This window comes from Danio rerio, chromosome 6 (assembly GCF_052040795.2).
Source record: "Danio rerio strain M-AB ecotype USA chromosome 6, GRCz13ab, whole genome shotgun sequence".
In the NCBI taxonomy this organism is placed as follows: Eukaryota; Metazoa; Chordata; class Actinopteri; order Cypriniformes; family Danionidae; genus Danio; species Danio rerio.
In genome coordinates this window covers 29,535,001-29,550,454 of record NC_141026.1, presented here as the reverse complement: position 1 = coordinate 29,550,454, position 15,454 = coordinate 29,535,001, and the positions used below count along the sequence as shown (strand labels likewise).

At 36.9% G+C, this 15,454-nt stretch overlaps 1 protein-coding gene and 1 long non-coding RNA gene across 2 annotated transcripts in view; one reads left to right on the top strand and one right to left on the bottom strand.

The window, feature by feature from the left end:
* The window catches only part of espnla (espin like a), a 48,804-nt gene extending 34,250 nt beyond the window's left edge, over positions 1-14,554 (bottom strand). Inside the window, exons 1-3 of the mRNA XM_087257290.1 lie at positions 11,956-14,554; positions 11,391-11,875; positions 388-578 (exon numbers count right to left, since the gene is read on the bottom strand). Of these exons, the coding sequence (XP_087113416.1) occupies positions 388-578; positions 11,391-11,684 (485 nt within the window). The 5' untranslated portion in view covers positions 11,685-11,875; positions 11,956-14,554. The remainder of the gene's footprint in view (positions 1-387; positions 579-11,390; positions 11,876-11,955) is intronic.
* Positions 366-4,678, top strand: LOC141386285 (uncharacterized). The gene is made up of 3 exons (XR_015493717.1): positions 366-643; positions 1,300-2,126; positions 3,192-4,678. It is a non-coding gene; the product is annotated as an uncharacterized LOC141386285 (long non-coding RNA).
* Positions 14,555-15,454: the final 900 nt, after the last annotated feature.

The window sequence follows — 15,454 nt, the reverse complement described above, 5'->3', positions numbered from 1 at the left end:
ATGTCAATACATCACACTGTATATATATAATTTAAACTTTGTATTTATACATTTTTTCAGTGTTTTTTTTTTTAGGTAAACCAAGTTAAACAAAATTAAAACTGGATTTGTGGAACTGGCAAATACCTGAAATAAAACAAATCATGCACTATTTTATAGTTTACTTTAAGTAACATTTCCCCAGTTGTTCTTTTTAATCAATAACACCCCGACTTGCACTGTCAACTTTCAAAGCGACACTCAAAGTAAAACACTCTATGTACTCAAACAAATTACTCGAGACGTGTGACCCACAAGACCAGTGACCCAAAACATCTTGTCACATGCTTCTTTTCACAAGAGATTTATCTCTTTCATTAGTGCGTGTCTGAGCTTGTAACACTGTACCCTGGTGCTCGACCAATCAGCAGCTTCAAGCAGGTGAGGTCACCCTTTGCTGCGGCGTAGTGGGCAGGAAGGGCACCGCAGTTTGTCTCCACTTCTGCTTCAGCACCATGAACCAGCAGCCAGTTTACAGCCTCAACCCTCCCGAACCGCGCCGCCAGATGGAGAGGAGTGGCCCCACCAGAGTCCCGATCCTGGACACACACAAAGCACATTAGGAGTAGCAGCGAACAACCATTTCTCATTTAAAACCTTTTGGGTAAGAATTTTTTTGTATTTTTACAGTGTCCTTATTACATATCTTATATGTACTGTAAGTACTTCAGTAATAAAATCATTTACAATAGAACCAATTTGTTTTCAATTTACCTTTACTACTATGTATTTAGATCACAAATTAAATTCAGTGCACTTGTGTTCATATTGCATTGCAGAACACTTATGGTGCTATTAAGCTGGAATACTGATAACGGTTGGTGCTATTTTGGTAACTTTAAAGGTGTGTAAGGGATCGGTCAACAGTGTAATTATAAATTTACATGTAATTCTATGATAATATGAGTAGAGCGTTAAAACGTGTATGCAGTAAATGCACTGTACTAAGAGATTCATTTAAATGCAAGTACATTTTATGAGATCATGATGTTTGTCCAACAACCCTAAGCCAAACCCTAACCTTACAGTAAATACATGTCGTGAATTGATATTACTCTGTAAGTAAAATGTACCCTTAAGCTGCAATGAGGACATTGTAAAATGAGTGAAAAGTAAAACCATTATCTTCATTGCCAACAAAACATCAAATATTCCAATGTTTGGTAAGAGCTAATGGAGTACAGAACAGTCATTATTTATGACAAGATGATAAAATAACAATAATAATAATATTAACAACAATTCCTTACATTTATACAGGGCTTTTCTAGACACTCATTTTTTTTGGAGGGGAATCCCCTCATACACCACCAGTGTGCAGCATCCACCTTGAAGATGCGACGGTAGCCAAATTGCACCAGAGCACACACCACACACCAGCTGATTGGTGGAGAGGAGACATAAGCTGCATCCCAAATGGCACACAATACACTATGCACTTACACACTCAACAGCATAGTATATGTATGTAGCGTCGTCCCAAATGGAACACTAATGTTTTTTTACTAAACGGAAATTTAAACCGTTTCCCTGATGATGTTTGACAGTTGCCAAATTAGGTAAATAAATGACCAAAGTACCAAATAATACCAGCCATGAGTATAACCGCATTCACCATCAGAAGGTGGTATAATCACTCTCATAGGAGAATTTTGCTTTCACAATCCAAAATAAATAAAGTGATCCAACATTGGTGCCCGTAAGCTCCGCCCCTTCCCGCTACGTGAGCAAAGCTATGGTCGTTGAGTGTGTGAAGTGTCCAACATAACACACTTCTTTTTTAACAGCTGAATAAGTGCATTATCCGGGTAATTAAAGTGCACTTTTTTTTCAGAGTTTACAGTGTGAATGCACTACTTACACTATTTATAGAATAGTCCTTAAGTATGCAATTTGGGACGCACCTAGAATGAGGAAGACAGTTATGATATAGAGATGGTTAGGAGGTCATGATGGACAGAGACCGGTGGGCTAATTTGAGATTTTTAACAGCCATAGAGAGTCAGGACCTCGCTTTAACGTCTCATCCAAAAGATGGCACTCACTGAACAGTATAGAGTCCCCATCAATATATTAGAGTGTTAGGAGCAATGACTGTAAAAAATATGGACGACGCGACAGCCCTTTTTCCCATTGAACGCCTTGAGGGCAAAACGCCTGCTTGACGGGAACAAACTGTCGCAAAAGACTGCTGAAATTGGAGCCAGACATGCGCAAAAGGATTGTCTGATGGAGCCAGAGGAGGAGCCGCGAAAATGAGCAGAGTCGAGCTTCCAATCAAACGCTTTATGTAAAATCAACTACGCCCCCCGAACTTCTCAGCATGCGTTTGCTGTCATATCAACACAAATGGATGTAATAACGTTAACAAATATGAGGGTTTTATATATTCAATCGCGCCAGCTCCAGGCCGCAGCGCATAACTTACTCGCGGCGTCGCGGGCTGATTCCGGCTCGCATGCGGCAGCGCCTGCTCGCTCGGCCGCCGCATCTGGCTCGATTGACTCGGGCTGGAATTGGGTAACTTAGTGAGTCCAGGCATCCGGAGTAGGTCCAGCAGAGGTAACATTAGTCAGTCTGAGCTCTAAGAGATAAGTCTCCGGCAGGCGAGAATCTAGCCGGAACTGTGTTTTGCTATCTGGGTGGCTAGGCGTGTATCAGCAAACTAATAAAGCCCGAAAAAAGCCCTGAACTTAGCGAATAAACAGTGTTCCACCAGGATCATGTATGTCAGAAATTATAGTTTACTGCTGAACTCATTTTGTCATGGTAAAAAAACACAGAAATCGAATAATAACATTTCAGTCTACTTCAGTCTCCTGCCGAAGCTCAGACGCCGCGCTTTGAGAAACTGTCAATCACAGCTGTCAATCACGATGACACGCCCAGCATTAAATTACTGCTAAAAACAAACTGTTTACAAAAATGAAGATCTGCACCTATTTCAGCACAATAACCAGTGCCTTAATCGACCAGAACTATCTTTCGGGACATTTTATTGCAAGTGTAATATTTTTTTTTATTTGGGCTCAAGTCTCCTTCATTAACACGGAGGAGGCGGGCTTTATGACTTGTACTGCAGCCAGCCCCCAGGGGGCGATCTAACGGCCGAAACCTTCACTCAAACGTAGGCTTGCGGCACACTTGGTTAGGAGCCACACAGACCACAGGTTGAGCACCCCCTGCTGGTCTCACTAACACCACTTCTGGCAGCAACCAAGCTTTCCCATGTGTTCTCCCATCCAGGTACTAACCAGGTGCAGCACTGCTTAGCTCCAGTGGGTGATCATGCTAGCTGCCTGCAATTATTATAAGAATATTAACTTATATTATTAACTTAATTATAAAGAATAATATTCTTGTTCATAACTAAGAGAATTAAATAATCCATGATAACAGATTATCTGAAGACCCACAAGAAATTTCTTTCTACCTGTAAGCATATAAAAAGTAATATCACTTTGTTATTTGATTTATAGGTTGTTGATTTTTGTGTGTGTGTGTGTGTGTGTGTGTGTGTGTGTGTGTGTGTGTGTGTGTGATTGATAAATCCAAGTCATAATGAATCGGCCCTTATTCAGTCATTTGTTTGTATGGTGGGGCATAAAATTGTGTTAAAAGCCTTTGTAAACTGTATAACAAGACAAGATTTGATTCAGCTGTTTACACATCTAAATCTACCCCAAGCATGTGTTAAAACAGAGTAGCAGATCTGGCCAAATCAAAGCATGCAGGTCTCACAAAAAAAGTGTCTTATTACATACTGTATACAGTATGCCTCAACAGTTCCCAGAGACATGAGCTTTATTCATATGCCTAAAATGTGTTCTACCAGAACATGTTAACAAAAAAAGCACAACATCATTAAGGGGAATACAATGTTTGCCCTCAATTTTCTGCCAAGAACTTGATTAAGGAGCAAGATGACCTAATGAGATTTTAAAAAAAGCATTGTAGTGCAAGAACAACAGTGGACTTTACAGTTTACTACACTCTCAGAAATAAAGGTACACAAACTGTCACTGGGGTGGTACCTTTTTAAAAGGTAAACATTTGCACCTAGAAAACCTGTATTAATACTTTAGGGGAACATATTAGTACCTAAAAATTTTAAGACAGACACTTTTGTACGTTTTAGGTATTAATATGGACCTTTAAGGTACAAATGTGTACCTTTTGAGAAGATACCACTCAAGTGACAGCTCACGTATCTTAATTTCTGAGAGTGGGCACCTTTGCTGAGCTGCACACTTCTGACTGTCAAGAACATTGAAGATTAAAGAATGTTTTATAGATTATTTCAAATAAACTGGAGGTTTTGGAACCATGGATCAGCAGAGTGTGCCTTGTGGTTACAACAGCTTTGCTGTAGCAGTAAGCAGAAACCTCAGTACATGAAGAAAATTATTTATACTTTTAAGTTTTTAACCATTTAAGCAAAGACTGTGATGCATAGATTGAAGCTTAATATTCTTTGAATTTTCCTACAGGACAATCAACTTAAAGAATGCCATTAAAATCCACTGAAGCTTGTTTCAGTATCATTGTAGAATGTTTTTAAGTTGGCTGTTAAGTATTCAGGTTTAAAATGAAATAAAATAAAAAGTTGATGAAACGTGAATAAAACGGTGTTAATGTGAAAAAAAAAAAAAGATTATCTGGCATCAAGAAGTTGCTCTTCAAGCAAGGAATCCCATTTGAAAGGTGACAAAACTGTAAGCACCTCCAGTGGAGGCAACATTTATTGAAGGTTATGGAGAACAAAATATTTTTTTATGAAATTTGACTAATTGGCTGGTGGGGGCAGCATGATGGCTCAGTGGTTAACACAGTCACCTCACAGCAAGAAGGTCGTGGGTTTGAGTGCTGACAGGGACCATTTCTGTCTGGACTTTGCAAGTTCTCTCCATGTTAATGTGTGTTTCACAGTCCAAAGACATGCAGCATAAGTGAATTGGGTGAAACAAAATTGGCCATAGTGTATGTGTGAGAGTTGAGGCTGGAAGGGCATCTTTCAGCAAAATATATGCCAGAATAGTTGCAGGGTTATTCTGCTGTGGCGACCCCTGATAAATCAGGGACTAAGCCAAAGGAAAATGAATGAACGAATAATTGACGGGATTGAATAGTTTTTCCAAGTAATGTTTAGAGAAAAACTTTAAAAATCACAATTTTTTTTATGTACAATTATCACTATTAATAAGCCATTACTCTTAACAAGCCATTACTATCAATAGTTACTTTGATTTTGAAAACTTTAGTTATTTATTTTATTTATTTATTTATTTTTAATTTTTGGCTTCAATAAACTTTCCACAGTGATTATTTATAACTTAAACTGTATAAATTATATTGAATGTTTTTGGGGAGCATAATGTAAATGTCCCATAAATAGTAAATCTGTATAAAAAGTATGTATATCACTCAAAATACACTGAATGGACAGCAATAAATAGTAAACTAATTATTGTCCAGGTAATGTCATTAGTATTTTACTAAATATTAATGCAAATTCAAGACATGATTTTTTAAAAACACCTTCTCATGATCATAAAAAAATGAGATTGAGATTATCCCCAATTTATTCTGGAACTGAATGAATTCTAACTAATACATTTGAACTAAACACAGAGGAAAAAAAACAGAAACATTATTGATAATAATATTAATAAATGCTGTCATTTATAATTTTATAATTGAGAACACAACCACTAGTCAGTCTGGTAAACTGCTGCCACTGATTCCAGAATATCCAATTAGAACATTCAGTTTGACAGAGGTCATCTCATGATGTCATCCCAACATCATCATAGCAACTGGGTGTGTATAGTCCGTTTAACTATAAATCTACAGCTTCTGACACAGGCTCTGTTCCTTCATCAGGCCATCACTCCCCAACTCCTCCAATGTGATCGAATTAGTGTAGCCATCTTTATTTAATCAGACCAAGGAAATGTTCATTAATAATTCAACCACATACAACTTTGACCTCACCTTGGCAAGCACGGGCCTAAAAAAACTCCCAGTAAGACCACCAACCTGGAATATTGTTATCACTTTAGTCCATGATAACAAGACACTTAAAACATCTGCTTTAACAGAGCCCAGCTGCCTATAAATTAGATCAAGAGGTTGTCGATGTTAAAAAAGCCGGTTTGCATTAGTTTGGTGGGGGGAGAGAAGGGTCTCGGCGGAGCAGTATATGGCCTGTACTCCCATGGCAAGCAAACAGTGCTCACGGTTCGGTTCGATTGAGCCCCTCTTACCCATCTGCTCATGATTACAGTGGTCATGCAATACTACTGAGCAAAGAGTAAACAGAGCAAGGGAAAGTCATGTAATCACACCATTCACACCGTTCTACGGTTCCTGTACTGGATGACCTACTTATTATGTAAGGTGCTATATTTGGAGCAGGTGTTGCTTTCCTTTATTATCGCTTGCCATGGGACTGCGCAAGGTGCTGCAAAAAAATTTTGGTAGGTAGTTTGCATCATTCAAAAAGTTCATATATTGTATATACCGTGCAGGATGTACTGAGGCAGGTCATTAAAGGGACAGTCTACCAATAATTAATACACTCACTGGCCACTTTATTAGGTACACCTTACTAGTACCGGGGTGGACCCCGTCTTAGTCCTTTCTCGGCATAGATTCAACAAGGTACTGGAAATATTCCTCAGAGTATTTGGTCCATAATGACATAATAGCATTATGCAGTTGCTGCAGATTTGTCAGCTACACGACAATTATGCGTATCTCCCGTTCCACCACATATTAAAGGTTCTCTATTGGAGACTGGTGTCTCTGGTGATTGTGGCGGCCATTTGAGTACAGTGTACTCATCGCCATTTTCAAGAAAGCAGTCTGAGACGATTCACGCTTTATTCCATGGCGCATTATAAGAAGATTGGTACACTGTGGTTATACAGGGATGGACATGATCAGCAACAATACTCAGGTAAGCTGTGGCGTTATGGGGTTCAATTGATACTAATGAGCCCAAAATGTGCCAAGAAAATATCCCCACACCATTACACCACCACCACCAGCCTAAACCATTGACAAAAGGCAGGATGGATCCATGGTTTCATGTTGTTGACGCCAAATTCTGACCATACCCTCCGAATGTCTAAGCAGAAATTGAGACTCATTAGACCAGGCAATGTTTTTCCAATCTATTATTGTCCAATCTTGGTAAGCCTGTGTGAATTGTAGCCCTAGTTTCCCTTCCTTAGCTGACACGAGTGGCACTCGGTGTGGTCTTCTACTGCTGTAGCCCATCTCTCTACAGGTTTGACATGTTGTGCGTTCAGAGATGCTCTTCTGTATATCTCAATTGTAACGAGTGGCTACTTAAGTTACTGTTGCTCTTCTAACAGCTCGAACCAGTCTGGCCATTCTCCTCTGACCTCAACAAGGGATTTGCTCCCACAGAACTGCCGCTCACTGGATATTATCTCTTTTTCGGACCATTCTCTGTAAACCCTAGAGATGGTTGTGCTTGAAAATCCCAGAAGATCAGCAGTTTCTGAAATACTCTGACCAGCCTGTCTGGAACCAATGACCATGCCATGTTTAAAGTCAATTAAATCACCTTTCTTCCCTATTCTGATGCTCAGTTTGAACTTCAGCAGATCGAGATTGGCTGATTAGAAATTTGATAAGAAATTTGAGCAAACGAGCAGTTGGACCGGTGTACCTAACAAAGTGGCCGACTATATTAAAATATATAAATATATTTAAGTTAATTAAATACTATAACCCTGCCTATTGTGAAACACAGAGTACTGTTCAAAAGTTTAGTCTAGGTAAAGTTGTTAAAAGTAGTCTTTTGTATGCAACAAATCAGCATTTATCTGATCAAACATGTAGAAAAATACAGACAAATAACTCAATGCTGTTTCAAATTTAAAAAGTTAAAAGGTGTCTTGAAATTCAATTGAAAAAAATAATATAAATCTTGAGTTATGTCAACCAAGCATTTTTTAGAGTGCAATAGCACTTTGAAGTTACAGGGTATTTTAACAAATGTTATAGGTGTGTGCCAAATCACATAGATTTACACATTATTGTAGAATGAATACTGTAGGTCAGGGGTGCCCAAACTCGGTCCTGGAACACCAGTGTGCTAAAGAGTTTAGTTACAACCCCAATTAGACACACCAGAATCAGCTAATCAAGCTCGCTCTAAGTATACTAGAAAATTCCATGCATATGTATTGAAGGAAGTTTGAACTATGCAGGACACCGGCCCTCCAGGACTGAGTTTGGACACCCCTGCTGTAGGGAGTGCATCTACACCAAACATTCTAGAATAGAATAAAATCCTAGATGATGCACTTATTTAAGAGATAAACAGAAGTGTGGAATGTTGGACACTTCACACACTCAACGGTTGCAGCTTTGTTCATAAAGCAGCAGGAGGGCTGTTATCGATTACTTTATTTTGGATTATGCAAACTTCTCTGACGTGAGTGATTATGCCGCCTCTGACAGGAAATATTTGTACAGTTAGTAACTAATTTGGCAACCGTTAAAGATCAACTGGAAACAGTTGGAATTACTGGTTAGTTAAAAATAATAATAATAATAATTTGAAATAACTCCAACATCAAACACTACACTGTTGAGTGCCTAAGTACATATGTAAAAGTGCATAGTGTATGGTGTGTCATTTGGGGCGCAACTTATGAAGCATAGACTGAAGTGTAATTACAGTATCTTTGGACTTTATAACAGGACAATTAACCTAAAGAATACATCCAAATCCACCAAAGCTTAGAGTCTAGAATGTTTTAAATGTCCATTCAGTATTCAGTTTTGAATCTTATTAACAACATTGAATAAAGCAGTGGCAATGTAAAAAAAGAGAGGTTTTAAAAAGTAAGGAAGATTCCATTAGAAAGTTGAAAAAATGTAAGGACTTTCAGTAGAGGCAACATTTACTGGAGGATATAAAACAAGATTTTATACAAAACAAAATGTTTGGGGGTTGAATACATTTTCCCATTAATGTTCATTAATGAAAATCTAAAAAGTTTAACAGTAAATATTTCATAATTTTGCTAATGGCAACAATGTTTTGCAAATCAAGTGTTAAATAATTGCACTTTCAGCTTTATATAATTATATACACATTGGGTTAAATATTTTACCTTAATGATGTATAATACCTTATTATACATCACTGGCTTCAATAAAACTACTAAGATATTAATATTAGAATAAATGGGTGAGAAAGTGAAAGAAATATGCTCACAGTCTCAACATAATGAATAACAAAATGTCTTTTCTACCATGAGTAATATTTAAAACTTTAGGTTGAGTAAAGTTTTTCACAGTATTTTTTAATCCTCACTGGGTCTCGATTTATCTGATTAAAAATGTAGAAAAACTATAACATTGAAACATAACAAGAATCTAGACATGATCCTTCAGAAACCATTCTAATATGCAGATTTGATGCTCAAGACATATAACATTATGAACACTCCTAATATTTTTTTTAAGGAAACAAAGATACAATCTTTTACACAGCAGCTTTGCAACAATGTAAAAGTACTTCTAATTTTCTGCTCAAATTAATGTGTCCATGCTAAATATGTTTTTATTCAAAAATAAATTAACTTTAAAAAGTTTAAGCGTTAAACTGTAGTACAAGTAGATGTCTAGTAGAAAGCTCATGCTGCTCTTTTCAATACATTAAAAGTGACTGATGACCGAGGGTTGTCAAATTCTAAATAAGTAAAAAAGCATGATGTGATACAAAATACAATACAAAAATACTATTTTTTAAATGTCTATTGGCATGTGCAATAATTACCTAAAAGGATAGTTCACCCAAAAAGGAAAATTTATAATAATTTATATTCATAATCAACATAATTAACTCCCCCTTTACTTGTTTCAAAGCTTTATGAGTTTGTTTCCTCTGTTAAACACCTAATAAGATATTTATAGTATTTGATATTTCTACTGTGGAAGTGAATAGTTACAGGTTTTTACAGCTTTGTTCATAATATCTTCTTTTGTGTTCAACAAAACAAAGAAACTCATAAATTGTTCGGAACCACTTAAGGGTTAGTAAATAGTGAGTAAATTATAACTTTGGGGTGAACTATCCCCTTTAATTACTCAGTAGTTTAATGAATATCTACAATGCATCAAAGACACCTCAAAATAAACAGGGTGTCCTGCAGGGTCTTAAAAAGTAGTAAAAGTTGATTAATCAATTTAAAGAAAAATTAAGACCTTTAAAAGGTCTTAAATGCTGTTACAAGGTATTCAATTTTGCATATTTTTTTAATTATACAGTTGTATAATAGTTGTATGCTAAAGCTAGGAATTTTGTAATGCTGTGTAACATCAATAAAATCCTGCTATATTTGATGTCACAGTTCATCGTTCACTGCAGTAACCAAGGTAGCACCATTATTTCTGCTGTTCAATAGGCAAAACCTTCTGGAACAACATGTTTAGAAAGTATATGAATAATGTTTTGTTTAGGATTTTTTTTACAATCAGTAATTAGTGAATATATTTTAAATTTTGCCAATGTTACCAGTTCACACCTAAAGTGTTGACGAGGTCTTAAAATGTATGGAAACAGTCTTAAAAATATATTGAATTTTACTCTGATTCCTGTATATACCCTGACAAAGTGTAACCACCATCATTTGCAAGCAAAACATTTCCATTTTTACTGTAGCCCAATGGTTTTAAAAAGTACTATATTTATTTATAATACTATATATTGTTATATGCTATAAACTCGGTGTGAACAGCAGCAGGCCTCATTTGCATCCCAGTGTATAGAATTATAAAACATATTAACTGTATATTTAAAATAAAACATCATACCTCATGAATACATATTAAATTTCAATGAATAAATAGCAAATGGCCATTATTTATAGTCCATCGAATTTACTTATTTAATTTATAAAATTAAACTAAATTGAACTATAAACTATCTAAGTTGAAATGGAGATAATGAGAAACAAGAGGACAATAATAAAGTTGGTTAGGTTGAATCAAAAACTGTACCCATTCCCAAAGTTATGTGCAGACTACATTTAAAGCTACAATCATTTTTTTCTTTTGTAATATTGCTTGGTTCAACCAGACAGTGGTAGGTGGATTAAAATATAAACAGCCTTTAACAAAACAATTGTACATTTTAATAAATGACTTAAGAATACTACATTGTGCTTTTTGACCTTTTTGAAGCTCCACTTTATACAATATGAAAAACAATAGTGTCTTTCTTAACAAGAATTTCTTAAAGAGGAAAGAAAACACAATTCTAAAAGAAACCCTCGTTCACCCACACACCTCTCTCCACTTACCTTAATGTTACATCTTGCGACCTGTACGAGCCACTTCAGTTCCCGTGTGTGACCTGTAGCTGCAGCATCATGGACCGGCGTGGCTCCATTAAGAGCTTTAGTATCGGCTACAAGTCCTGCTTCAGTAGCTAGAAAGCAAAGGCAGTCCAGCTGGCCACAACGTGCTGCATGGTGCATCAGTCCCGCCCCTTGAGCATCCACAATGGCGCCGGTCAGACATCCAGTTTGGGCGAGCTCTCTGAGGCCCCGTAGGTCTCCCTCTCGTGCTGCGGCGATGGCCTTTTGGAGCACCATGTCGGCCTTGGCTCTCTGCACCTGCAATAGCTTCCTTTGACTGGATCCGGAGGCTGCTTCGGGCAACTCAACCTACCCCCCACGGCACACACACTTGCATACACACACACACAGGGGAAGCCGACACCTCACCGTCTGCCAGGTGGCGGGGTAGGGTGAGCGGAGGAGAGGCACAGGTCTGGCCCGGTGAGCTGTAAAGGTAATGAAAGACGTCACAATGCACCAGTGCTCATGATGGCCCAGCCGTGGCCTCTGTGCTCGCTTTACCAACCTGCATATGGTTGCCCTAGCCCCTGGCAGCAGACACCCGGGGTAATGAGAGAACTGGCCTCTGGAGACCTACTAAAACGTGTGCATGCATGTGGCATGTGATTAGAGATTACAGTGAGCCTCATTTTCAACCTGTTAAATATTCATTTCTGTCTGAATGGCCAAGAGTTTGTCTGGAAAGAGGACAAGAAATTAGAACAGGGCCGTTTGGTTGGAGCATATGAACTTTAATGAATTGGAAAGATCAGATCAGCACTCTGAAGTTAAAGAGTGTCCATTTAGCTCTCTTTTAATAATGTTGTGGAAGCTTTGTTGGATTGGTAACAGATACCTCGGCTTCTTTCTGAAAAGGCACGCTCTGTCACATCACAATGTAACAAAGAGTAGCCCGCAAGACGCATAGGGTACACATATTTACAGCATAAATACAGCAATTTATTTCATAAATGGCATTATGACCATAATACTTAGAGGTAGTTCATCCAAAAATGAAAATTCTGTCAAGTTTAATACCCTTTGCTTGTTCTAAACCAGTTTGCATTTTCTGTTCAGCACAAAAGGAGATATTTTGAAGAACGCTGGAGACCAGGGGACCATTCTTTATACCTCGTTTAAATGATCTAAGATGATTTGGCAGATCCTGGATCTTTTGATCTTGATAACTGATCTCTGGCTAATTTGGTTCTTCAAACAAGTTAGCAAATCAGATTTAAAATGTCTGGATAAACTGATCTAAGATCGCTGCATGTGTTGTGAAGGACAGATCTATCAATCCTCGAAATCATGATCTGACATGCAGTAACGTTTCACCTTTGTTGTGGGCAACAGGCTTTAAACTTTCATGTGGCAAGAGTATTTAGCTATTTATTTAGTTTTACTTTTAGAGTGAATTTTCTTTCTTATAATAGCCTCGGTTTCTTAATCGACATAATAACTGGCTGTTAAAATTAATTCTGCATCTAAAAAAGCATTTTGATATTGGTAAAAGTACAGTATCAAAAAAGCATCAAATCACCATCATATTAGCTGTTAAAACATGTGTATAACAGCATCAATTATTATTCTTTAAAAAAAATACAAATATTGTGCATGTCTATTATCATAAACAAATTGTAATAAAACTGGGTCGGCATCCTAAAATAGTATGCGTTGGTATCTAAAAAGTCCAGAACCACCTCGTGACAATTTTTGTACTTTTTTTTCAGAGTGTGGATTCCATAAGTTGTATTTATATATATTTGAAACTTATATTTAACTTATATTTATATTTATTCGTGTCAAATTGTCAATAACCAAATCCAGCTAATTGAGTAATCCACATATGAAGAACAGACCCCAGTAACCTCTGACATCTAATGTAGGAAAAAAAAAAATCCTACAACTATTGTATGAAAGTCAATTGTTATTTTTCTAATGATGAGAATTAAACTTTTGCACAAGACTGAAAAAACACTGTTTCCATCCAATAAGTCCTGATAAGCTGGTGCCAAATATCCAAAAGAAAATGGAATTTGCCGAGACAGGAGAAGCCACTGCGAGTCTTTTTCTTTTATAATAAATTGCTTGCACCTTAGCATACGAAGCTGAAACACAATGAATGTGTGTTGGCTTTTTGAGGCGTGAGGCTGCACTTTGGGATAATAATGCTAAAAAGAGATTTCAGATGTTACGCAATTTGGTTGTTCTGCTAGTTTGTTCATGAATGCCATCTCATGCCCCAGTTCATAAGGAAAAAACTAATTATCATTGCGTTGTATAAACTGGCTAGACTCTCAGAAATAATGGTACAAAATCTGTCACTGGGGTGGAAAGCAACATTTTGGTTCCTTACAGGTATTTAAAGGTACATAATAATACCCAAAAAGGACAAATATGTACCTCACAGCACCTTAAAGATACAACAGTAAACATTGTTTACTGTACAAACAAGGTACAGTACGACAGTGTACATTTTGATAAGCTACCACCACAGTGAAATATTTTGTACCTTTATTTCTGAGACTATGTGTGCCAGTTATAACAAAAATCACATAACTTTTTTGATGCGCACGTTAAAATTTATTCAGTAAAGGTTTCCATTGCAATTTATGCCAAATTTAGATATGAAGTTCATGCTATTCAGTTGTGGCAGTTTCAAACATTCTTCAAAAAACCTTTTGTGTTCAACAGAAAAAAAAATACTTCGACTGTTTTGGTACAGGTGAAAGGTGCTTTCACACTTAGACATTTGTTTCGAAACCTGTCTCGTTTGCCCAGTTAGTGTGGTTCGTTTGGCATATGTGAATTCCGCAATCGTGCTCAAATCAGCACCAAATCAATCGGTCCGAGATCGCCTGAATGAGGGGGTCTCGGCTCGATTGAAACAAAATCTGGAGTGGATTGATTACACTGAAAAAGCAAAACGTTCCAATGAACCAGGCTATATCACAGTGTATCATGGTTGTGTAATAACCATATATGCAGCTACATGAAGAGAGACCTATGTGTAGGGCGGGGTGTCATTCCTACTGGTAAATGTGCATTTCATGTCGAAAACAAAAGTGAAAGCATTTCAAACTAAGTGCTGTTTATATGTTAGAAAAATAGACATAAATTACCATCTGACAATTTTTCCATATTTTAAGCTTTTATAATATATAAATATATAATATATGTATTAGTCCTATTGTTGTGATAATTTCTGCACTGACATCTCGAAACAAAGATTGATCTGCATTATGATCTGACTGCAAATAATGACGTATAATGACGTAATAATGTTTTGAATTCATGGGACTGAAAATTTAGGTCCTGAAACTCTGACCAATGTGAGGTCTCTCACTTGCACGTGACTTGTTTTAACTATTTTGGTCCATTTAGAATCTTTGCCGTGTAAAAGTGAACTGCACCAGGAACAAAAATAAACTAACAATTTTAATTCCTGTTTCGGTACAAAACAATCGACCTACAAGTGTGAAAGTGATGACAGAATTTTCATTTTTGTTTGAACTATCCCTTTAAACACATCCCTAAAAATCCCTTGTAAAAAGGACCCCAACCTGAAATTACATTAACTAAAGCAACAGTCATACACATATAGGGGTGTGCAATAATTGCAAAACTTCTTTTAGTGTGGTTAACTGCTCACTAGAGATTTACATCTTTTGTGCTGTGATTTGGGTATTTCACAGCAGTCACAGAAATGATTGCATTGAGTCATATTTACTGCCTTACAGTGAGCTCAGTTTGCAACTACTGTAGATGCATTTACCAACTTACCAGTTGCATTTAAAAAAAAAGTTAGATTGTGTTGTTTAAATTTAACCAACAATTTGTCCAACTCAAGACATATTAGCAATGACGAGCAATTCTAATTCTGGAAAAAACAACTGTTAAGGTTAACTGTACACTGAATCTGAAATATTTGCATGTTAAAAAACAAGTTCAATCTTTGATCGGAAGTCTCCGTTCAGGATTTGTTCAGGGGAATTTCTGTTATATGACTCCTTTATCACAAGTAA